Source organism: Brachionichthys hirsutus, chromosome 3, assembly GCF_040956055.1.
Source record: "Brachionichthys hirsutus isolate HB-005 chromosome 3, CSIRO-AGI_Bhir_v1, whole genome shotgun sequence".
NCBI lineage: Eukaryota > Metazoa > Chordata > Actinopteri > Lophiiformes > Brachionichthyidae > Brachionichthys > Brachionichthys hirsutus.
Window position 1 is genome coordinate 16,356,188 of NC_090899.1, and position 26,238 is coordinate 16,382,425.

Sequence of the window (26,238 nt, forward strand, 5' to 3'; positions counted from 1 at the left end):
AAGGATGTTCAACATGTTAGTGATGAAGAGTAGAGACAGGAAGGATGTTCAGCATGTTAGTGATGAAGAGTAGAGACAGGAAGGATGTTCAGCATGTTAGAGTGATGAAGAGTAGAGACAGGAAGGATGTTCAGCATGTTAGTGATGAAGAGTAGAGACAGGAAGGATGTTCAGCGTGTTAGAGTGATGAAGAGTAGAGACAGGAAGGATGTTCAGCATGTTAGAGTGATGAAGAGTAGAGACAGGAAGGATGTTCAGCGTGTTAGAGTGATGAAGAGTAGAGACAGGAAGGATGTTCAGCATGTTAGTGATGAAGAGTAGAGACAGGAAGGATGTTCAGCATGTTAGAGTGATGAAGAGTAGAGACAGGAAGGATGTTCAGCATGTTAGAGTGATGAAGAGTAGAGACAGGAAGGATGTTCAGCATGTTAGAGTGATGAAGAGTAGAGACAGGAAGGATGTTCAGCATGTTAGTGATGAAGAGTAGAGACAGGAAGGATGTTCAGCATGTTAGAGTGATGAAGAGTAGAGACAGGAAGGATGTTCAGCATGTTAGAGTGACGAAGAGTAGAGACAGGAAGGATGTTCAGCATGTTAGTGATGAAGAGTAGAGACAGGAAGGATGTTCAGCATGTTAGTGATGAAGAGTAGAGACAGGAAGGATGTTCAGCATGTTAGGAAGGTGATGAAGAGGATGAAGGATGGGAAGGTGGTTGGACATACCTGTGCAGGTGAGGAAGCTGCAGAGTTTGTTTCTTTTCTTTATGATCTAAGAAATGACAGCAGCTTCCGGGATACGGCTGGTGGCAGCTGCTTGGTCCGCATTGCTCTTGGTCCGCATTGCTCGGTCCGCATTGCTCGGTCCGCATTGCTCTTGGTCCGCATTGCTCTTGGTCCGCATTGCTCTTGGTCCGCATTGCTCGGTCCGCATTGCTCGGTCCGCATTGCTCGGTCCGCATTGCTCGGTCCGCATTGCTCTTGGTCCGCATTGCTCTTGGTCCGCATTGCTCTTGGTCCGCATTGCTCGGTCCGCATTGCTCTTGGTCCGCATTGCTCTTGGTCCGCATTGCTCTTGGTCCGCATTGCTCTTGGTCCGCATTGCTCGGTCCGCATTGCTCTTGGTCCGCATTGCTCTTGGTCCGCATTGCTCGGTCCGCATTGCTCGGTCCGCATTGCTCTTGGTCCGCATTGCTCTTGGTCCGCATTGCTCTTGGTCCGCATTGCTCGGTCCGCATTGCTCGGTCCGCATTGCTCGGTCCGCATTGCTCTTGGTCCGCATTGCTCGGTCCGCATTGCTCGGTCCGCATTGCTCGTTCCGCATTGCTCTCTATCACAGCTTCTGGATTTGACTCTGACATGGAAACAGGGCTCTCATTAATTCAGCCTCGACTCCATCATAAATAAACTACAAACACGTTTCTCTGTCAGTGAAGGAGGCAGAGCAGAAGATAAAGACACACGGAGCAGGAGAGACGAGAGCCGGAAGGAAAGGCCGTCGTTAGTTAGCGCTGCTAACACTTCAACAGTACCGTCCACCCTGAGCCTCGGTTCTGTCCAAGGTTTCTGCCTGTTAAAGGGAAGTTTTTCCTTGCCTCCGTTGCTCCGTTGCTCTTGTTGGGTTCTGTGTTTCCCTGCTAATCCTGTAAAGCTTGAGATGACTTCCTGTTGTGATCTGGCGCTATAGAAATAAAACTGAACTGAACTGAATTGAATTTTACCAAAGGAACTGACCAAAAAAGCTGTGAACAGATAGCGTGAATGATTCAGTGACAAAACAGCACAAAATGAAACAGTGAAACAAGCAAAGAAGTGACACACTCCGCTCACCAGAGTACACGCGTACGCTGATCCTCAGTCAGCGTCGGGTAAATGAGTGATGAAACTTTCGACAAACATTTTCTATTGGCATTTATAATTTCTAGATAGTTCCGTTTGCACGTGTCTGTATGCCATTGGAATGACCATGGTGAAATGGTTCTGAGAAGATGCTGTCTGACTCTTTGTTTAAAGCAGAAAGCTTCATGTTAAAATCAGATGATTTAACCTGCTGAGCGTCAGCATGTCATCGTTTTCATTGGGAGCTTTCATCTAGTGGTCCAGGTTACCCACTAACGTTTCTCTTCCACTAGAAACAGCACAGTCCTCAACTCCAAGGTTTTATCAGTGACCACCAAGCCAACGCCTGCTTCCCTCTCAGTCCCAGTCGTTGTAGAGTTCTCGCACCTGTACAACGTGAGTGACCTTTGTTGTGAACCAATTCCACACATGAAGTTGATGTGATGTTGTTTGTATTATTGTTTTCTTCTTTGGTGATCATGTTTGTCTTTTTGACTCTGTCCATTAGGGCACCACCAACCAGACTTGTATATCTTGGGACGAGAGCGAAAGGTACAAACCACTCTGTTCATTTAAGTCAAACATAATTCAAATTTAAATCGTTTATAACCACATAGGTCAAGTTTGGCCACTTGGTTTTGACTTCATTACTGTAGTCAAAAAAGTTATGCCAACTCAGAGATATTGGGGAGCGATAAGCCAAAAACCTGAACTTGTATTCTTTACACAGCCTTTTAGATGCATGTGTAAAATGTAACTCCAGACATCAACCCACTATTTGCAGAAAGGGGGTTCAGTCAAGGATCTTTGGAAGGGCAATATGCTTGATTTCACAGTATAAAGATCCAGTTACAGTATTTTTTCCTGAGAGCATTCTTGCTAACCTAAACGACCAAATAGTTTTTTGTAATACTGTTCCTATGTTGTAGTATCTGGGATACGGTTCGCTTGGTAGCAGCTACCGCTTACTCCTCCGACTCTCGTCTCTACTTCTGAAGCTGCTTTCGTTCTTCCCTGACTCTTTCTGGGTTGAGCGGGGAGGTGGGCTCTGAGTCAGATAGCGGTCCCTCTGCTATGATGCCGCTCCCAGGCCAGGCGAGCTTGTCAACAGAACCGCGAGAGGCGGAGGGTGTTGAATAAATCCCCTTTGGCACTGATTGACGCGTAACCGATCAAATGAATGAGGACGACATTTAACACGATGTGGAGGAGCCGTTATTAGGAGGGGAAAAGACTTTCACGGAAATACGGAACAAAAGGCGTCCCTTATCGATTACATATTTATTTATGTTTAAATACGGGACGATTCCGTATTTCAAGGGACTGTTGGCAACCCTCTATGAGATAGTGTTGGAAATTTCCGTTTCAAATGTCATATCTTTGGAACAAGTTTGGAGATGACGTTAACATAATATCATACTTTCATTTCCACGTATCTAAATGGAGAGGTTGATTGCTAGCCTGAAAGTCAGGGTTGTGCCAGATTGGAGAGAACGCACGTGGTTCCAATTGGGAGTTTGTAATTTCTAACGCTTTCCACCAGGAGGACAAGGTGGAAGACATCATCGGCATTTAAAGACACTTATGTAGCATCATGGTATTACCGGTAGTGCGGTAAGCAGGAGGTAACGCGGCATTACCAGTTTCTCCCTTGTTCCGGTCTCAAGCCTGTACAAATGCAGAGAGTTGCGTCAGGAATGGCATCCGGCATCAAAATTTGCTAAAATCTAACATGCAAATCAATGTAAAGGAGAAAGTCATACCGGATAGGTTGAGGCCCGGATTAACAATGACCGTCAACAGCGTTGTTAGCCCACGGGACGCCGCTGGAAATTGGATTAATGTGGGTCGAAGACAGAGACAAAGAAGAGGAGGAAGACGAGTGCATTGAAAGCAACGAAATTTTGGATGTGCCAGCAGCAGCACTGTACCCATGTTTAAATGTTCCTGAAGTGTGCTTGTCTGTTGTACCCTGTTAAGTTTTATCTCTAACATTTCTTTTTTGTTTTGTTTTCTGTCTTGTTTTACTCTTAATTTTGTTAGTTCTGTGATAAAAAAAACATGCATAGACTGCTTTTTAAAAATGTTTCTTTCCTTTCCATGTTTTTATGAATGTCTGAGTTGAAAGCCCATCTATGGACAAGTGCTGCGAATTAGCTTTAGCTATAAGCTCTAGAATGCAAACATCGGATACCTACGTTACATGTGTCTATGTTTTGTATTTGTCCATATTCAAATAAACCAGAAAAATTGCATCAGCAGCGAGAGAAGATGGAATGGAAGAGTTTCGGACTGAGAGTAGAGACTTTGAATGTTCGGACGATGACGGGACAAGCTAGAGAGCTGGTGGACATGATGAAGAGGAGGAGGAAGGTTGATGTGTGTCCAGGAGACCAGGAGGAAAGGAAGCAAGGCTAGAAGCTGAGGAGCAGGATTCAAGTTGTTTATAACGGAGGAGAGGAAAGAGGAATGGAGGAGAGACAGAGATGGGACATATTAAATTCAATTCAGTTTTATTTCTATAGCGCCAGAACATAACAGAAAGTTATCTCAAGGCTTTACAGGATTAGCAGGGAAAGACCTGCAGGGAAACACAGAACCCAACTTGACCCACAAGAGCAAGCACTTTTGCAACAGAGGCAAGGAAAGACTTCCCTTTAACAGGCAGAAACCTTGGACAGAACCTAGGCTCAGGGTGGACGGCCACCTGTCTGACTGGCTGGGTTGAGAGAGAGAGAGAATAACAGGTAGGAGGATAGTCAACAGCAAGGAGATTGATAGGGAAGTGATAGCGAGACAGAGCAGGAGCAGTCAAAAACAAGATAAATAAAACTAGAAATGCTAATGCTAGCGATATGGGCATCAGATAATTTGTTTCCTTTTTTATATAGAGGGATAACCCGCGCCGTCTTGAATTCCTGTGGGCCTTCTTTACGAAGGCGGCCACTAGCAGGTCGCCCAGGGACTTGATACTCTGAACCACCTCAACAGCCGCTCCTCCGACGTAGAGGGGAGGGGGGTGTAGCCTCTTTTCCTGTAATCCACAATCATCTCCTTCCTTTTCTTCACATTGATACAGAGATTGTTGGCTCTGCACCACTGCACCAGATGTTCCACCTCCTGCATGTACTCCGACTCATCGTTGTTGAGGATGTATGTCAGAGTAGTCCAGGACATGCAGTTAAGTGTGCAGTAGGAGTAACAGGGGAGTTTAGTGTAGAGGTGGGATGCACCAGGGATCAGCTCTGAGCCCCTTTCTGGTTGCCATGGTGATGGATAGACTAACAGATGAGGTGAGACAGGAAGCTCCTCTGAATATGATGTTTGCAGATGACATTGTGATCTGCAGGTAGAGGAGAATCTAGAGAAGTGGAGGTCTGCTCTAGAAAAGAGAGGGATGAAGGTGAGCAGGAGTAAAACAGAGTACATGTGTGTACATGAGAAGGTCCCAGGGGGGACAGTGAAGCTACAAGGAATAGACGTAAAGAAGGGAGAGGACTTCAGGTACCTCGGGTCAACAGAGCAGAGTGATGGAGAGAATGTGGAAAGGAGGTGAAGAATCGTGTGCAGCCAGGCTGGAACGGGGGGAGGAGAGTATCAGGTGTGCTCTGTGATAGGAGAGTGTCAGCGAGGATGAAGGGAATGGTCTACAACAGTGGTCCCCAAACACCGGGCTGTGGCCCGGTACCGGTCCGCGAGGCATTTGTTACCGGGCCGCACAGAACGTTCAAATGTTTTTTTTAATTGATTATCAGTGTGAAGATGTTTTATTTTGAAAAGTGACTTCCGTGCGGAATGACGCACAGACGACCGCATGCGCCTGTGCCTCTTGACAGGTCTCGGTCACGTGATAGGTTAGTTTGTGCAGATAGAAGAGTTTGAGCAGTACTTCCCGACCACAAAAGACAGATGCACTGCAAAAGAATGGATCCGCGACCCATTTGTGAACAAACCTGGTGAATCAAGCCTGTCGGTCCTAGAAGAAGATCAACTGCTAGACATTGTAAATGATGGTGGCTTAAAAGTATATTTCAGACAACAACTGCGTTAAAATAAAGGCAGAATATCCTGAGATTGCCCAAAAAGCATTGAAAATCCTGCTTCCATTTATAAGTTCCTGTCCTTGTGAAGCGGGATTTCCTGCAGTGACCGCAACCACTTCTGGTGTCCTGTCTCCCGTTACCCCTCGACGGGACACACTTCTGGTGTCCTGTCTCCCGTTACCCCTCAATGGGACACACTTCGGCTGTCATTGTCTCCCGTTACCCCTCGATGGGACACACTTTGGCTGTCCTGTCTCCGTTACCTCTCGATGGGACACACCTCAGGTGTCATTGTCTCCCGTTACCCCTCAATGGGACACACTTCGGCTGTCCTGTCTCCCGTTACCCCTCAATGGGACACACTTCGGCTGTCATTGTCTCCCGTTACCCCTCGATGGGACACACTTTGGCTGTCCTGTCTCCGTTACCTCTCGATGGGACACACCTCAGGTGTCATTGTCTACCGTTACCCCTCGATGGGACCGGCTCCCACTAACTCAGTGGTTCTCAAATGGTGGGGTGCGATGTCAGGGGGGGCGCCTGTGACTGCGGAGAACGTGCTTTTTTTTTTCGCCGTACGAGATTAAAGTGTAATTGCACATCCACTCCAGTAGTTGGCACTGGCGCCCTGATTGTCAGAGTGCGTGCAGGGAGTATTAGCAGAATAAGAGCGGTTTTGTAAATAAACCCTCAATAGACAGCGCGGAGAAATATTTAACAGAGACGGTGATGACAAAACAAAGGAAGGTCAGTCGAAAGCCAAGACGAGGAAATATGACGTAGCGTACGTAGCGTACGTAGCGCTTGGCTTCACCGTGACTACGGTGGGAGACGAGGAAATATGACGTAGCGTACGTAGCGCTTGGCTTCACCGTGACTACGGTGGGAGACGAGGGAAGAGCTGACTTCCTCATTTGCTAGAAGCACAATTGTTTTTTCATTTTCGTTTTGTAGGTTAAAGTGATTTATACTTTGTGCTCCTGAGTTAATGTTGCCAATCAATTTTAATTCATTATTTATTGATGTTATATAATTTAATTTATTATTTAATTGTAGTTTAAGGATTAAAAAATAAAATTCAGGCAAGTTGATTTCAAATATTTTCTGTTGCAGACTAAAAAAAATGGCAATAAAGTTATTCTTTGTTGTAAGTTGATCTATATTTCTTTATTTTTCATATTTCTTTTTACGTTAATAAGCATTAAAGAGTCCTTTTTTTAGGGGGGTGGGGGTGCGAAAAGCTTTTTTCTTCCTAAGGGGGGCGTAACAGAAAATAATTGAGAAGCACTGCACTAACTTGATTGACTTGTTCACCTTGTTATAGAAATGATCGGGTATTTCTCCTACGTTGAATGCGCTGATTGTGAGTCGCTATATTTCAAAGTAAACCTTATCAGCGGAGTCACTTGAATCAAGTTTTTTTAATAATTATTTCTTATTAGAAAGGATTTTTGTTCTAAAATAAATTATATTGTTTACAGAGATGTTGATTATTAATTTAGGAACAAAATGCTGTTTATTGTCTGTTGATGTTTGCATTTGACATAAGACCACTGGGATGATGTTATGGACCAGATCACACCTCTGTACACAGAGACGTGATCCATGCAAAATAGCCCGACTGGGAACAACGGGCGGAGCAGGGCTTATGAAGGCTGGTGGTAATCTGCCTCAGGTGTGTCCGGGGTGACCGCAGCCAATCCGTACGCCGCAGGTCCTGGAGTGAGAGGCAAATTAACAAGTGCAGCCACATGACCCTCACAGTACCCCCCCCCCCTCAACGGACGCCACCCGGCGGCCTACCAGGCTTGTCCGGGAAGTCCCGATAAGTCAACCAACAGTCCGGGGTCGAGAATCAAGGACGGGGAGACCCACGAACGCTCCTCAGGCCCATACCCCTCCCAGTCCACGAGGTACTGGAAACCCCGACCCCGCCGGCGAACGTCCGGCAACCGCCGGACGGTATAAGCTGGATGGCCGTCAACGAGATGTGAGAGCGGAGGGGGGTCGGCCGGGGGGCATAAATCGCTGGAGGCAACCGGCTTCAGTAAGGAGACGTGGAAAACAGGATGCACATTCAGCGCGGGCGGCAGCTTGAGGCGGACGGCGCTGGGGTTGATGCGCTCCACCTCGTAGGGGCCGATGTAGCGTGGGGCCAGCTTTCTGCTGACCGCCTGCAGCGGGAGGTCCTTGGAGGAGAGCCAGACCTTCTGGCCCGGTTGATACTGGGGAGCCGGAGCGCGACGACGATCCACCAACCGCCGGTTCCGGGCCGCGGTGCGGTTCAGGGCCTCCCTGGTGTCCCGCCAGACCCGGCGGGCCCGCTGCAAGTGGTCCTGAACGGAAGGAACCGCCACCTCACCCTCCTGGGCCGGGAACAGGGGCGTTTGGAACCCCAACGACGCCTCGAAGGGCGACACCCCCGTAGCAGAGCTCACCAGCGAGTGGTGAGCGTACTCCACCCAGGGCAGCTGGGCGGCCCAGGACGAAGGTCATTGGTAGCAGACGCAGCGGAGAGCTGCCTCAAGGTCCTGGTTCGCCCTCTCCGTCTGACCATTAGACTGGGGATGGTACCCCGACGTCAGGCTGACCGCAGCACCCAGCTCACGGCAGAACGCCTTCCAGAGCTGGGAGATGAACTGGGGGCCCCGGTCCGACATAATGTCCAGGGGGATACCATGGATCCGGAATACGTGCTGCGTGATGAGCTGCGCAGTCTCCAAGGCAGACGGAAGCTTGGGCAGGGGAACAAAGTGGACTGTCTTGGAGAACCGGTCCACGACAGTCAAAATGACAGTGTTACCCCCGGAGGGGGGAAGGCCGGTGACAAAATCTAAGGCCATGTGGGACCAGGGGCGTCCGGGTATGGGCAGCGGTCGGAGAAGTCCAGAAGGCAACCGATGAGATGCCTTGCTGCGGGCACAAACCGTGCATGCGGAGACGAAGGCCCGGGTGTCAGCGACGATGGATGGCCACCAAATGCTCCGGCGTAGCAGCGGCAGCGTGCGGTTGACTTCCGGATGGCAGGCTACCCTGGAAGCATGTCCCCACTGTAGCACCTCCGGACGAGCTGCTGGTGGGACAAACGTCCGATCGGGGGGGAAGTTGTCTGGCACCGGTCGATCACCCTGGGCCTCCTGGATGGTCCGCTCCACCTCCCAGCGAGCGGCGCCCACCACACAAGATGGGGGGACAATGGCTTCCTCCACCCCATTGCCGGGAAATCGCATCCGGCTTGGTATTCCTGGAACCAGGGCGGTAGGTGAGTGTGTACTGGAACCGTCCCAGGAACAACGCCCACCGAGCCTGGCGGAAGTTGTGGCGGCTCGCCGAGCGGAGGTAGGACAGGTTCTTGTGGTCCGTCCACACCACAAAAGGTTGCGCCGTGCCCTCCAACCAACGCCTCCATTCCTGGAGCGCCAGAACCACAGCCAGCAGCTCCCGGTTGCCCACGTCATGGTTCCGTTCTGCAGGCAATAGGCGTCGGGAGAAAAACGCACAGGGATGCACCTTGGAGTCCTTCGGGTTCTGTTGTGAGAGCACGGCCCCCACCACAGTGTCAGAAGCATCCACCTTTACGATAAACTGAAGGGCCGGGTCAGGGTGAATAAGCACGGGGGCTGATGTGAACAGGGCCTTCAAACGGCTAAACGCGGCGGCGGCTGCAGTGGACCACTCAAACGGTGTCTTAACGGATGTGAGCCGAGTCAACGGGGAGGCGACCTTACTGTAGTCCCTGATGAAACGGCGATAGAAATTTGCGAAACCGAGGAACCGTTGCAGCTGCTTGTGGGAGTCAGGGACCGGCCACTCTGCCACAGCTCGGATCTTAGCCGTATCTGCCTTGATCTGTCCCTGTTCAACCACAAAACCCAAAAACTGTACGGAGGTAGTGTGGAACTCACACTTCTCGGCCTTGATAAAGAGCTTATTTATCTAGCAGCCGTTGGATGACTAACTTCACCTGCTGGACGTGTTCGTCCAGGTTGCGGGAGAAGACCAGAATGTTGTCGAGGTACACAAAAACAAACCGATTTAGCATATCCCTCAGCACGTCGTTCACTAAGGCTTGAAAAACCGCCGGTGCGTTGGTGAGCCCGAACGGCATAACCAAATACTCGAAGTGACCGAGAGGTGTGTTAAAAGCTGTCTTCCACTCGTCCCCCTCGCGGACACGGACGAGGTGGTAAGCATTGCGGAGGTCTAGCTTGGTGAAAATGGTGGCCTGACTAAGTGACCCGAACGCTGAGTCTATGAGAGGAAGGGGGTATTTGTTGCGCACGGTGATAGCGTGGAGGCCACGGTAATCAATACAGGGGCGCAAGCTCTTGTCCTTTTTCTCGACAAAGAAAAACCCCGCCCCGACCGGAGAGGAGGACGGACGGATGATGCCTGCTGCCATGGAGTCGGTTATGTATGTCTCCATGGCCTCCCTCTCTGGCTTGGAGATATTAAACAGCCTCTGTGAAGGGAGAGGTGAGCCCGGGAGCAGATTGATAGCACAATCATAGGGTCGGTGAGACGGCAGCTCCAGAGCGCGGGTCTTGCTAAAGGCCTCACGGAGGACATGATACACCGTCGGAACATTGGATAGATCGGACGGCGGCGGCGTGGACGGAGGGGTGCGACCGGAGTGAGGGATAGCTGACCGGAGACAGTGCGAGTGGCAATAAACGCTCCAGTCTATGTGGGGATTGTGCAATTCTAACCAGGGGAGTCCGAGCACCAACGGAGCAGAGGGTGACGAGAAAACATAAAAGGAAAGGACCTCAATGTGGTTTCCTGACAACCGAAGGGTGACAGGGGCCGTGCGGTGTGTGACCTTGGACAGGCGCTTCCCATCCAACGCCAAGACGTCCATGGAACTAGCAAGTGTCACTAGAGGGATCCCGGCTTGGGTACAGAGTTCAGAGTCAACAAAGTTATCGTCTGACCCGCTGTCGATCAGAACAGGATCTTGCAGAAAGCGGATCGTACCTCGAATCGTAACTCCACTGTGTGGAGGGAGGACGCTGCCCGGTTCAGGAGGGCTCGTCCCATGGCTGGTGGAGTGGCGCTTCTGGGCCGCATGGGGCAGGAGGCGAGGTAGTGACCCTGTTCACCACAGTAGAGGCACAGGTGCTGCTGAAGGCGACGCTGACGCTCCACCCTGGAGAGGCTGGTTCTCCCCAGCTGCATTGGCTCCTCACCAACGCCGGGAGAAGGGGTGGCAGCAGCCGGTTCCGGGGGAATGAAGGCACCCAAGTCGGGCCTCCGGAATGGCCGGGGGCCCATGGATCCACGGATTCCCCGGGTCTCAGCGCGCTCACGGCGTCTCTTTCTGAGGTGGTCATCGAGACGGATAGAGAGTGCCACCAGTTCCTCCAGTGACCTGGTCTCGTCCCGTGCCGCCAACTCGTCTCTGACATCTTCATTTAGGCACCTTAAATAAACTGACTGGAGTGCAGTCTGTCCCCACCCGCTCACCGCCGCTGTAATACTGAAGTCTACAGAAAAATGGGTGACGGAGGCGGAGCCCTGTCGAAGGGAGAGGAGGCTGCTGCCGGCTTCCCTGCTACAGATGCGGTGGTCGAATACCCTCCGCATTTCAGCCACGAATAACGGGTATGAGTCAAGGGTTGCTGCACCGCTGGAATGGGCGGCGAGCGCCCAGGCGGCGGCCCGCCCAGAGAGGAGACTAATTACAAACGCTATCTTGGCGCTATGGGCGCGGTAAGTCGCCGGCTGGTGGTGAAAAACTAAGGAGCACTGCAGCAGGAACGGCGCGCACTTCCCCGGTTCCCCTGCGTACCTCTCCGGCGTGGGAATACGCGGCTCGCGAGGGAACGCGGGAGGAGGCATCCCCGCTGCGGCCCCGGCAACGCGTTCGACTCGGCCGTCTATTTGCGCTACGGTAGCGCTGAGCTGGTCTAGGGCGTCAGCGAGGCTCCTGAGGGAGGCATCGTGCTGCCCGACTAGGAGACCCTGGCTAGAAAGGGCTTGACGTATCCGTTTGGTCTCTGCGGGGTCCATGTTACTGGAGTCGGACTATTACTGTTATGGACTGATGCGAGGGGACCCCAAGGAACAGAGGACAGAGACGGTGCAAACGTGACTTTGATGTTTTACTGGAATGTTCATCAGCAGAGCCACTATCCCAGAGCTGCGCACGGGTTACGGGGTGGCTGGAGCCCAACAAAAATATCTAGTTTAACAAAAAGACACAGCCAAAAGAACAAACCAAAAAGCAAGCTCAAATACAAATCGTTAACAAACAGAAAACGCGACGCACGACCTGGGCGCACAGATCAGCTGCGGTCGGCGAGGGCGAGGCGGATCCCAGGGACGGGGAGCGGCAGAAGGACGTTCTGTACGCAGTGACGTGATCCATACAAAATAGTCTGACTGGGAACAACGGGCGGAGCAGGGCTTATGAAGGCTGGTGGTAATCTACCTCAGGTGTGTCCGGGGTGACCGCAGCCAATCCGCACGCCGCAGGTCCTGGAGCGAGAGGCAGAAACAGGTGTGCGTCATAAGGAAAATTAACCAGTGCAGCAACATGACCCTCACAGGTGATTTATTATTGGACTACACCAGGATTAACGATTATCGAGCAAATGTAGACCGGGCCGTGAAAATATTGTCTAAAATGAAACCTGTCCGTGGATCGTTCCCCTTTAAATGATCATGTCCCATCAAATTGTAAATTTATTTGACGAATTGTGAGCAGTTTTAAAGTAAAAAAGCATTCAGAGAGCACAGACCTCCTCCCAGAAGCTCATTCCTCTCCTAACTGGATCTACTCCGTCCACACGGTGACCTGGATGCAAAGGACAGGGCTAGAGGACGACCCAGGAGAAGAGACATGGACGTAGTGAGGGAGGACATGAGAGTGGCTGGTGTTGGGGAGGACGATGCAAAGGACAGGACTAGAGGACGACCCAGGAGAAGAGACATGGACGTAGTGAGGGAGGACATGAGAGTGGCTGGTGTTGGGGAGGACGATGCAAAGGACAGGACTAGAGGACGACCCAGGAGAAGAGACATGGACGTAGTGAGGGAGGACATGAGAGTGGCTGGTGTTGGGGAGGACGATGCAAAGGACAGGACTAGAGGACGACCCAGGAGAAGAGACATGGACGTAGTGAAGGAGGACATGAGAGTGGCTGGTGTTGGGGAGGACGATGCAAAGGACAGGGTGAAGTGGAGAATGTTGATTTACTGTGGTGACCCCTCACCGGACAAGAAGAAAGTCCAGTCGCAGAAGCAGTAAGGTTTAAGGTCTGTTGCATGTTCAAACTGTACCTAAAGCAGTGAGATCTAAAGACGAATCAAAGTAATTCATAACATAACATTGAAACTGTTGTTTATGTTCCTTGATGTTGAACTTTCTAACCCGTGAGATATCACCACCACCAAGAAGCATCGGAAATAGGCCAGACACAAAGCAAGGACAGAGAATCTCCTTCATTGGTTCTTGGGTGAAGAGTTGAAGGTCTAGAGGAGGCAGGTTCTTTGCTAAATTCAGATCCACCGTGGACAGCAGCAATGATTAATGCCTTCATATTGTGAAGAGAAATTGGTACCAGAGGAATCCTCGTCACGTTGATAAGAACTGAGGCAGACTGGGCCCTTGAGCAACATCACGCTTTAAAGGGGACAGATTCTGAAAAACTCTTTCCCGTGTTTCTACACTATTCTGGTGATTTTGGGTCCTTAACAACCCAAAACAGCAAAACAAACCATCCAGTCAATCCTTTGTAGTTTGGTCGGTCTGTAATCACCTAATCACATGACGTCAAGCTGGGCAAACGTGCATGTGGATGTACAGGGACGCAGACACTTGTGTCCCCATGTCCGCCCGTCCGTGCTGTATGTCATTTTTCCTTCAAAAAGTTTATTTTTGGTGTGAGCAGCATTGTCTTAGTGTGTGTTAAACACTGAACGGGAGACGAGGAAGCTGAGCCGAAAGGCGAAGCTCTCCATTCAAGAAGAAGGGCAGAGTGGATAAAGTTTTCTTTCTGTGGTAATGTTCCAGCTAAAATTGGCAGAAAAGTTTTATTGTGTGCTGAAACGTCCCTCGCGGTTACCATGGTAGCGTGCATGCTCATTTGCTCGCTATGAAATGAGGGACGCTGTCCTGCAGCATCTGTTTGAGACACAAATGAGGGACGCTGTCCTGCAGCATCTGTTTGAGACAGAAATGAGGGACGCTGTCCTGCAGCATCTGTGTGAGACAGAAATGAGGGACGCTGTCCTGCAGCATCTGTTTGAGACAGAAATGAGGGACGCTGTCCTGCAGCATCTGTTTGAGACAGAAATGAGGGACGCTGTCCTGCAGCATCTGTGTGAGACAGAAATGAGGGACGCTGTCCTGCAGCATCTGTTTGAGACAGAAATGAGGGACGCTGTCCTGCAGCATCTGTTGGAGACAGAAATGAGGGACGCTGTCCTGCAGCATCTGTTTGAGACAGACATGAGGGACGCTGTCCTGCAGCATCTGTTTGAGACAGAAATGAGGGACGCTGTCCTGCAGCATCTGTTTGAGACAGGAATGAGGGACGCCGTCCTGCAGCATCTGTTGGAGACAGAAATGAGGGACGCCGTCCTGCAGCATCTGTTTGAGACAGAAATGAGGGACGCTGTCCTGCAGCATCTGTTTGAGACAGAAATGAGGGACGCTGTCCTGCAGCATCTGTTTGAGACAGGAATGAGGGACGCTGTCCTGCAGCATCTGTTTGAGACAGACATGAGGGACGCTGTCCTGCAGCATCTGTTTGAGACAGAAATGAGGGACGCTGTCCTGCAGCATCTGTTGGAGACAGAAATGAGGGACGCTTTTCATTTCTTTTCATTTTCATCTCTTCTGCGAGCGTGACTGCTTTTAGTTGAATGGTGACCGTGGAAACGCTTCTCACACTCGCTCTTTGCTCGTTAATCCACTGCTCGAGTCTTTCCTCGAACTCGGGCCACCTCGCCTTATGCCCGCGGAAACTCTTGACCCGTTGGAGCTCGTTTCCCAGCTTCCTCCACTTGCGAACCATCGACTCATTAATCTTGAATTCTCTCATGGCTGCTCGATTTCCATGTTCCTCCGCGTAGCTGGTGGCCTTCAGTTTAAACTGCTTCATAAGCGTGTCTCTCTGCCATTTTCAGGGTTGTTAAAACAAGGATGTTTAATATACCATACAAGTCACGCCCACACTTCCCCCTTTAACGTTCTCATGGTGTCCTCTCCTACGTCCGTCTTACAACAACACGTGGGGCGCGTGGCACATTTTGAAGAAAATGTAAAACTTTTAGGTGCGCCTTATGGTTGTGAAAATACGGTAGAATATGTCTCCTTTAATCTACGGAAATCAATAACAAGCGCATTGGCAGCTTCGTTCTGCCTTTCTTAGTCTCACTATCACTACAGACTTCAAATTCTGAACCGGCCCGGTGGTGGTAAGCGCTGTTACCACACAGCAAGGAGGTTGCTCCTGGGTCAGGGACTTCCTCAGCAACCGGCCCCAGGTGGTGAGGATAGGAGACACCACATCCTCCCCTCTGATCCTGAACACTGGGACCCCCCAGGGTTGCGTTCTCAGCCCTGCTCTGCATCCACTCCACAAACATGGTTGTGAAGTTTGCTGACGACACCACCGTGGTGGGTCACATCTCCAACAACGATGAGACCCACTACAGAGAGGAGGTCCAGAACCTGATGCTGTGGTGCTCGAGGAACAGCCTTGTTCTGACCACCAGCAAGACCAAGGAGGTCATAGTGGACTACAGGAGGTCCAGGAAGACTGAACACGCCCCCCTGTGCATACGAGGGGAAGCAGTGGAGCGTGTGGAGAACATTAAATTCCTGGGCATCCACATCTCCTCTGACCTCTCCTGGACACTCAACACCAGACACCTGGTGAAGAAGGCCCAGCAACGGCTCTTCTTCCTCAGGAAGCTGAAGCGGGCTGGACTCTCCTCTGTGCTGCTTGAAGACTTCTACCGGGCCACGATAGAGAGCATCCTGTGTCTCAGTGCGACCGTGTGGGACGGCAGCTGCACGGCGCAGGACAGGAAGGACCTATCCCGGGTGGTGAGGACAGCTCAGGGGATTGTGGGTCACCGTCTGTCTGATTTGGACTCTGTTTACACCTCCAGAGTCCAGAGGAGGGCCAGACGCATCGCCACAGACCCCACCCACCCGGGCCACAGACTGTTTGTCCCGCCCACAGACCCCACCCACCCGGGCCACAGACTGTTTGTCCCGCCCACAGACCCCACCCACCCGGGCCACAGACTGTTTGTCCCGCCCACAGACCCCACCCACCCGGGCCACAGACTGTTTGTCCCGCTTCCATCAGGGAGGCGGTTCAGGACAATAAGAAGCAGCACAGCGAGGCTCAGGAACAGCTTCTTCCCCCGGGCTGTGAAAGCAGTCGTTCCCTTGTAGCGATCTGGGACACTTTATGCCGGTCCTGTTGCTGCTGTTGCTATTCTGCACTACTGCCTGTGATTCACACTCTCTTTGTGTATATATATTCTCTCTGTGTGTATATATATTGTTTCTTAAGAGAGAGAATTTAGTTTATGTTATGATGTGTGCCTTAAGCCGTGGGCCTTCTCACGACTTTATTATGTTCGCATCATGACAATAAAGTATCTTGAATCTTGAATCTTGCGGGTTCGACTCTGGCTTGTTGCCTTTCTCTGTGTTCTCCCCGTGTCTGCGTGGGTTCTCTCCGGGTTCGCCGGCTTCCTCCCACCACCAAAAACATGCAGATTAGGTGGATTAGTGACACTGAATTGCCCGTAGGTGTGAGTGTGTGTGTGGCTGGTTGTCTGTCTCTGTGTTGTCCTGCGATGAACTGGCGGCTTGTCCAGGGTGTAGCCAGCCTCTCGCCCATTGACTGCTGGGATTGGCTCCAGCTTGGCCCGCGACCCGATAACGGACTAAGAATGAATAAAAATGACTCGGCATCAGCTTGAGACTACAACCAGAAGATTATCTGACATTTCCATCTCACAGGAACACAGAAACTGTTGTTTGTCTTTTCCAGGTTTTGTGGTTGTTCCTTTTAGAGTCATTATTATAGAAATGTGTTTTTTACCATACATTTATTCGAGAAAAGTAATGGCCAAAGATCACACAAAAATATATATCGGGCGTATCAGTAAAATCACCTGCCTATTATTGATTAGGTCCCAAAACAGTCCAGCCCCAAGAAGGCATGGGCTCCACTAGACCTCTGAAGGTCAGACTTTGTCCTGCACATTGGGGCCTTTAGAGGTCAAATGCACCTTAAATGTGTTGTTGTATTTCTGAACACAACACAGGGAAGTAACATTATCCTGCCGAAAGAGGCAACAGCCTTTAGAGAATCATGCTTCCATGAAGGGGTGTGTTTGGTTGCTTTAGCTAATTGCTTTGGATGGATGGCAGGACCAAAGGTTTCACAGCAGAACATTGCCTAAATCCACCCAGTCCCTCTGCTTGCTGTCCGTGTTCTCCTCGTGTGTCCTGGTGGCATCGCTTCATGAGGTCAGCAACGCACAGACGTCCATCTAACACTGGGCAAGACTTGAGGGGGCCCCCGGGCAACCAGTTATTTCACTCTCACACCTTCTGCAATGAAGAGTCACCTATATTGCATGTTTTAGATTAGATTAGTCTAGATTAGATTAGACTCGATGAGACTGGACTTTATTGATCTCTCAGGGTAATGTGTGGAAAGGAGCCTGAGCACCAGGAAGCCCACAGAGACAAAGGCTTCACACCGGATGAGACACACACAAGCTTCATGCTGTGGATTTAAGCAGTTCATTTCCTATTTTACATTGATATGTGAATGGATGGCTCCGCCTCCTCTTCCTGGGACATGTCTGGCCTGATCTGACTCATTCTTCGTCTTCTTCTTTTACTATTGTAGCATGTCATCAGTGTTTACATTATAAAGCTTTGTTCAAGTCAGAGAAATAGCTCTCTGTAACTACCTGAAGCAGTCTCCATGCGGCTAAAGAGCTTTTCAGACTAATATAGAGGACAGAGGAATATTTGATGATGTCCTGCATATTGTTCACCAGACTAATCACCACTAACCTCATGTCTCATGCAAATGAACCTTGCTGTCTCAGCTGGTTTAGAATCAGTGCCAATGTTGAGAAGCTGTCGAGGTGAATCCAACAGGCTGAAGCTGACCACAGTGGACGTTTCATCAGCTACTGCAGTACAATTACAGAAGAAGAGGTGACATTTGCTGGGCAGGGAACACATTTATTTACTTTAGAAGAGAAAGAGGCCGCCCACTCAGCCTCATTTAGAGTTAGAGCAAGCGGATCCAGTCTACGTCCTACTTCAAACAACTCACCAGCTGTTTTAGGAATGCCCTGCAAATGTTACACTTCATCTGACATCTGAGGGCCATGTGTCAGTTTGACTTTCTGGAAGTGTCCTCTTCAGTATTTAATCACAATCCAGCAGAATTTCCATCCCTATTCGAGTTGTATACTCTCATTAAAAAAATAAAAAGCTATTTCCACATTGATTCAAGCTGTGACATTTTGTTAAAAGATTATTTTCAACAAAACTTGTTTACAGTAGTCCCTCATTTTCCGCGGGGGTTACGTTCTAAAAATAACCCGCGATAGGCAAAATCCGCAATGTAGCGATCTTTATTTTGTTTACAATTATTATACATGTACATAAATGTTTTAAGGCTGTAAAACCCCTCACCACACACTTTATACACTTTTAACAGTCAGGCATTAATCTAAATAGATTGTTTCAGTATTATAGAATGAAACCAAAGATCAAAACCTTTTCAGAACTAAACATTTGTTTGAGAAATATAAATATATAGTACGTACAGTAAACGTTTTCCTGTTAATAATGTTAAGGCGTGCAGGTCGAGGAAAGAGCCGCTTGGAGTGCAGAAGAACAAATATTCTACTCGTGCTGTCTTTAGCCTCTCATGCTGCTTTATTGGATAGCTTAGCACAGCGGAGCGGCAGCGGCTACATGTATCAACAGGAAGAAACAAAACCCAAAAGGGACGTGACGTTTAAGCTCCTACAAAATAAAAGCCTCTTTTTACACAGAGAATAAGAGCGCTATTAAACAAACGCTTAACAAATAAACATGATAGCTTTTAGAAATAACAAATTTAATTTTAATGATCAACCTACGAGGTTGAACACATAAGAAGTTATTAATAGCAACTCGCGCGTATTTCACAGTTCCTCCGACCGCGCCTTCGTCTTGCACCGTTTCAAGGCGCGTTCAAGTGCAAAAAAAAAATCTGAAAAATTGCATTAAAACTCCGCGAAGCAGCGAAGTCGTGGAAGATGAACCGCATTATATCGAGGGACTACTGTATTTCTAAAAGCAATATCCTCAATTCTTCTGTATTTTCGCAAAACAAAACAGTTGTCTGCACTTTGAAAATTAGATATTGGTTTAAAATTGTTTCTTCATTTATTTATTTTTATTGTATCAGAAGATGCGAGCATATCATTGTAGTTTATCTTGCGAACACTTATTTAATGTTCTGTAGCAGCCAGTAAAAGTTGAAACAGATTGGAGAAAGGCAATACGACATCACAATCATTAAAAAAAATAGCATCCAGTACAAAGTGTGTTAGCCATATCTCAATGAAGACGAGAAAGCTGGGCTCGTGGTCAATCCGCTGGTTGGTCAGTGCAGAAGGCTTGTCGATCTTGTTCAACATCGAGTTCACAGAGGGAATTGGAGGTTTGTATCGCCTCAGATTTCCCACTAGTCTAGTCTTTATCTTAGCCCCAGACTTGCAACCTCTGGGTCTCCACCTTAACTCTGACGGGATGGGGTGTTGTATCTCAGCCGGCCCCTTTATGTTCAGAGCGAGCAGTCCCTCTCTTGAATAGTTGACAGAACTGGTTCCTGGTCTGGTTGAACATTTAAAGTTATCCATGTCATATATAAAGAGAGTTAGAAGATATGGGACAGAGTGAAAAAGTACACACACAAAAAAGATGTAAAAGGAGCTAAAACTGGAGAGCTACTGGAGATGCTACCATCTCCCACAGCGCCACTTCTCAGAAAGGACCGCAAGGTGTGCTACAACCACAGGGGGGTCACACTCCTCAGCTTCTGGGGAGAGTCTATTCAAAGATACTGGAGAGCAGGATTAGACCGACAGTCAAACCTCGGATTGTGGGCCAGCTCTACACTGGACCAGCTCTACAGATATTGTGCTTGAGGGTTCATGGGAGTTTGCCCAAACAGTCCACATTGGAGAAGATGTCCCACTGTGCAGGGATTGAGGGGACTGAGGGCAGAGCTATTTTAAATGCCCCCGAATGAGTTTGTTTTGGGAGGTTTGGAGCCTGGTTTTCAGGGACATTTTGATGTTGTAATACCAGGAGGTGCTAGCATAGTCAAAAAGACGCTGAACGAGGGCTCCAGCAAGAGTCCGGAGAGCACATCCAGTTTACTGATGTGCTATCAAAACCAATCGCCCCTAGTTTATTCAATAGGATTGAATGGTTAACGGTGTCAAAGGTCTTCTGGAGGTCCAGCATGAACATGCCGCAGTATTTGCCCGAGTCTACTTCACGCTTGACGTAGTCGGTCAGATATATGGGGCATGTGTCAGTGGAGTGGGATGTTCTGAAGCCCGATTGGAATTCAAAGAGCAGGCTATGCTCGGCGAGGTAGCGGTTGATTTGCTCCTGGATTAATCTCTCCATAACCTTTGAGATGGAGCAAAGGAAGGAAACAGGGCGTGGTCTCCAAATCCACAAAACACATGTGGACTGGTTGGGCAAACTCCCATGCACCCTCCAGGACCCTGCCGAGGGTGTAGAGCTGGTCCACAGTTCCACGGCCAGGACGAAAACCACATTGCTCCTCCTGAATCCGAGGTTCGACTATCCGGTGGACCCTCCTCTCCAGTACCCCTGAATAGATCTTACCGGGGAGGCTGAGGAGTGTGATCCCTCTGTAGTTGGAACACACCCTCCGGTCCCCCTTCTTATAAAGAGGGACCACCACCCCGGTCTCCCAATCCAAAGGCACTGCCCCCGATGTCCATGCGATGTTGCAGAGTCGCGTAAACCATGACAGCCCTACAACATCCAGAGCCTTAAGGGACTCCGTGCGGATCTCATCCACCCCTGGGGCCTTGCCACCGAGGAGCTTTTTAACTACATCGACACCCTCAGCCCCAGAGATAGAGGAACTCACCCCCAAGTCCCCAGGCCCTGCTTCCTCACTGGAAGGCATGTCGGTGGGATTGAGGAGGTCTTTGAAGTAGTCCCTCCACCGATCTACGACGTCTCGAGTCGAGGTCAGCAGCGCACCATCCCCACCATACACAGTGTTGACCGTGTACTGCTTCCCCCTCCTGAGACGCCGGATGGTGGTCCAAAACCTCTTCGAAGCCGTCCGGAAGTCGTTTTCCATGGCCTTACCGAACTCCTCCCATGCCCGGGTTTTTGCCTCAGCAACCGCGGTAGCTGCACTCCGCTTGGTCTGTCGGTACCTGTCAGCTGCTGCCGGAGTCCCACAGGCCAAAAGGGCCTGATAGGACTCCTTCTTCAGCTTGACGGCATCCCTCACCACCGGTGTCCACAAAGAGGTTCGGGAATTGCCGCCACGACAGGCACCGACCACCTTACGGCCACAGCACCGATCGGCCGCTTCAACAATGGAGGCACGAAACATGGTCCAGACTCAATGTCCCCTGCCTCCCCCGGTACATGGTCGAAGCTCTCCCGGAGGTGGGAGTTAAAACTCCTTCTGACAGGAGATTCTGCCAGACGTTCCCAACAGACCCTCACAATACATTTGGGCCTGCCAGGTCTGTCCGGCATCCTCCCCCACCATCGGAGTTGGCTCACCACCAGGTGATGGTCGGTTGACAGCTCCGCCCCTCTCTTCACCCGAGTGTCGAAGACATGCGGCCGCAAGTCCGGTGAGATGACTACAAAGTCGATCATTGAACTGCGGCCGAGGGTGTCCTGGTGCCAAGTGCACATATGGACACCCTTATGCTTGAACATGGTGTTTGTTATGGACAATCTGTGACGAGCACAGAAGTCCAATAACAAAACACCACTCGGGTCCCGATCAGGGGGGCCATTCCTCCCAATCACACCCCTCCAGGTCTCACTGTCATTGCCAACATGGGCATTGAAGTCCCCCAACAGAACGAGGGAATCCCCAGAAGGAGCACTCTCCAGTACCCCCTCCAAGGACTCCAAAAAGGGTGGATACTCTGAACTGCTGTTTGGACCATAGGCACAAACAACAGTCAGGATCCGTCCCCCCACCTGAAGGCGGAGGGAGGCTACCCTCTCGTTTATTGGGGTAAACTTCAACATACAGGCACTGAGCCGGGGGGCAATAAGTATTGCCACCCCTGCCCGGCGCCTCTCACCAGTGGCAACTCCAGAGTGGAAGAGAGTCCAACTCCTCTCAAGAAGAGAGGTTCCGGAGCCCTTGCTGTGTGTCGAGGTGAGGCCAACTATATCCAGTCGGAACTTCTCAACCTCGCACACCAGCTCAGGCTCCTTCCCCGCCAGAGAGGTGACATTCCACGTCCCTAGAGCTAGTTTCTGGAGCCGAGGGTCGGACCGCCAAGGTCCCCGCCTTTGGCTGCCGCGCAGCTCACATTGCACCCGACCCCTCTGGTCCCTCCTATGGGTGGTGAGCCCACGGGAAGAAGGTCCCACGTAGCATTGTTAAATGTCGATGATTTATGTACGAAGGACTTTCAACGGAAACAAGACCGCAAGGGCTTTTTTGAAATGCTCCTCTTAGACAGGATGTTTGACTGTACTTGTACTGTAACATTCTATCTAATAAATATATTCATCATCATCAGGGGCGGGTGGGGAAGATGGGGGTGCTGGGGTGGCGGTATCGTTCGTAAACAAAGGGAATGGCCAACCTGGGGAGGGGTGCAGCTGTTGTTTTCAGGCGTTGCGTCGTGACAAAAAACTCTGGAGTAATAATCCACGTTTCCGAGGCCTCTGCTCGATGTGACCTCGCCTGCATTACCAGGCTGGGGAAGGAGCCCCCCCCCCGTCAACGTGATGTATCTGCGCCAGAAGTGAAAACAGGGAGAATGCCTGCACTGCTTGTTCTCCAGCTTGCTGCTGGGGGGGTACGGCGGCGGGCGATGTGGTGTTTTGTCGGGTTGTCTGCGGGAGGTTGGGTTTGATGTCGTCGGTGTGCGTGCTCCAGGTGCTGCTGCTCCAGGTGCTGCTGCTCCAGGTGCTGCTGCTCCAGGTGTTGTTGTGAGCGGCGTCGAAGGCTGAGTCGAACGGAGTCTCCGTAGAAGTTGAATTCGCGTCTCCGGGTCCCGGGTTTGGGTGTATATTTCCCGACAGAAGTAGACTCATACAGATGATTTTCCTTACTGTCCTGCCGTCCAGCTAGTGCGTGTTTCTCCTCCTGGAGTGAAACCGCTTCAACTCGCCCAGAGTTTTAAAATGCGCTGAAGTAGCGGTGCACGGAAAAGGTCCATTTTTTTCCGATATCCTCGGTAAAAGTACTTTCTGGGACTCGATGAAAATTAATCCCTATAAAGTTGCCGCGTAGATCAGCACGAAATAGTTCGTTATTTTTAGGATGGTTTTTAGACGGAGATGTTGTTTTCTCTTGTGAGCTTGGTGGAATGCAGGACCTTGCCAGGAGCTCACCTGCAGTGCGACCGCTCTCACCGGCCATCTCACAATCTCATAACTGTCGAAATCCATAAAGATCGGTCGATAATCAACTGAGATATCGAGGAGCAGATTTTGATGCTCCATTGACTGGAATGTTACCGAAAAATTCAAAGTGATCCATAATCCAGGATCTCTTCTGTATCATAGCTAAAATATAAGAATCAAGGACGTCTGTAACTTTTTGTGTTACCTTGCTAACAGTCAGACAAATAAACAAACCAACAGCGGCTAAATCATAACCTCCTCCGTCGGTGGTAACAAACAGATTAACTCGACATGACACAGAGAGCACAAGTCATAGTCATCATAACAATAATCCCATGATTATTATAGCTATCATAATTCGGTCATGAAAGCAATCCCTCTGACTGTGGTAGCTATTAAAGAAACGGCAGAATCTCAGTGGAATCCGTAGCAGACTGATATGTGGTTATCATTACCAGTTAGCATGATAAAAGCTTTTTCCTTGTAGCATAGTTATCAAAACCTGTTCAAATGTAATCTTCCAAGTAGACTAACTAGAAGGTGAGCAGGTAGAGGAGAATCTAGAGAAGTGGAGGTCTGCTCTAGAAAAGAGAGGGATGAAGGTGAGCAGGAGTAAAACAGAGTACATGTGTGTACATGAGAAGGTCCCAGGGGGGACAGTGAAGCTACAAGGAATAGACGTAAAGAAGGGAGAGGACTTCAGGTACCTCGGGTCAACAGAGCAGAGTGATGGAGAGAATGTGGAAAGGAGGTGAAGAATCGTGTGCAGGCAGGCTGGAACGGGGGGAGGAAAGTATCAGGTGTGCTCTGTGATAGGACGAAGGGACGGGTCTACAAGACAGTGGTGAGGACAGCCATGATGAACGGCTTAGAGACAGTGGTGAGGACAGCCATGATGGACGGCTTAGAGACAGTGGTGAGGACAGACATGATGGACGGCTTAGAGACAGTGGTGAGGACAGCCACAATGGACGGCTTAGAGACAGTGGTGAGGACAGCCATGATGGACGGTTAGAGACAGTGGTGAGGACAGACACGATGGACGGCTTAGAGACAGTGGTGAGGACAGACATGATGGACGGCTTAGAGACAGTGGTGAGGACAGACATGATGGACGGCTTAGAGACAGTGGTGAGGATAGCCATGATGGATGGCTTAGAGACAGTGGTGAGGACAGACATGATGGATGGCTTAGAGACAGTGTCCCTGAGGAAAAGACAGGAAGCGGAGCTACAAGTGGAGGGGGATTATGTTCTTTTTGTCAACAACTGTAAATGTGTAACGTGTTTCTTGTGCTGAGCGATCCTCAAATGGCTTGTAAAAAGGCAGGAGGTGAAGGAAAGTTGCGTCCCGGTAGGAGGCGATGTGACCCCGGGGATTCTATTTGTGACTCTTTGACTGCAGAGTAAATTACAGCTCCGTAGCTACAATCTCCAGCTACATAGCTACAATCTCCAGCTACATAGCTACAATCTCCAGCTACGGAGCTACAATCTCTAGCTACGGAGCTACAATCTCCAGCTACATAGCTACAATCTCCAGCTACATAGCTACAATCTCCAGCTACGGAGCTACAATCTCTAGCTACGGAGCTACAATCTCCAGCTACGTAGCTACAATCTCCAGCTACATAGCTACAATCTCCAGCTACGGAGCTACAATCTCTAGCTACGGAGCTACAATCTCCAGCTACACAGCTACAATCTCCAGCTACATAGCTACAATCTCCAGCTACATAGCTACAATCTCCAGCTACATAGCTACAATCTCCAGCTACGGAGCTACAATCTCTAGCTACGGAGCTACAATCTCCAGCTACATAGCTACAATCTCCAGCTACGGAGCTACAATCTCCAGCTACATAGCTACAATCTCCAGCTACGTAGCTACAATCTCCAGCTACGTAGCTACAATCTCCAGCTACATAGCTACAATCTCCAGCTACGGAGCTACAATCTCTAGCTACGGAGCTACAATCTCCAGCTACGTAGCTACAATCTCCAGCTACAGAGCTACAATCTCCAGCTACATAGCTACAATCTCCAGCTACGGAGCTACAATCTCTAGCTACGGAGCTACAATCTCCAGCTACGTAGCTACAATCTCCAGCTACAGAGCTACAATCTCCAGCTACATAGCTACAATCTCCAGCTACATAGCTACAATCTCCAGCTCCGTAGCTACAACTAGCACATCAAGTAAAAGTTTGGTTGAGTTAATTGTGTTTTTGTGTGTGCTACAGTTTGTGTAAATAATGCTAAGATAGAGACCCCAGCCTTTCATTTTCTGTTTTAAACATATCCGACGATGCTCTCCTCCCAACTCTCTGTGATGCTTCCATGCAGAATGTCCTATTTGTCACAGCAGACGACATTTTGATCTGTCGTGATAGAAAGAGGTTTAACAAAAGCCACAAACGAAGGTTGCTTTGCAACATAACACAGCTTGAAACTGACAACCTGAACCATTGTTAATGGTTTTAATTACACCTTTACCTCTTTATTTGAGGCGGGGGGACCAGTTGTCAGCAGGTGCGACTGATTGTTGCCATGGAAACACAGCTTCCATGAAAGGCATATGTGTCTGTTAAATTATTTTCTAATAACAAGTGGCCTTAATAAAGGGAGGTTAGTTTGTCTGTGATCCAATCCCAGCATCCATCATCAGGTAATGAGCCGTCAATTCTAAACCGAATCA

At 49.7% G+C, this 26,238-nt stretch overlaps 1 protein-coding gene across 1 annotated transcript in view; it reads left to right on the forward strand.

Moving 5' to 3' along the window:
* The window catches only part of adgrb1a (adhesion G protein-coupled receptor B1a), a 179,840-nt gene that overhangs the window by 102,799 nt on the left and 50,803 nt on the right, over positions 1-26,238 (forward strand). Inside the window, exons 16-17 of the mRNA XM_068760530.1 lie at positions 2,130-2,232; positions 2,345-2,388. Of these exons, the coding sequence (XP_068616631.1) occupies positions 2,130-2,232; positions 2,345-2,388 (147 nt within the window). The remainder of the gene's footprint in view (positions 1-2,129; positions 2,233-2,344; positions 2,389-26,238) is intronic.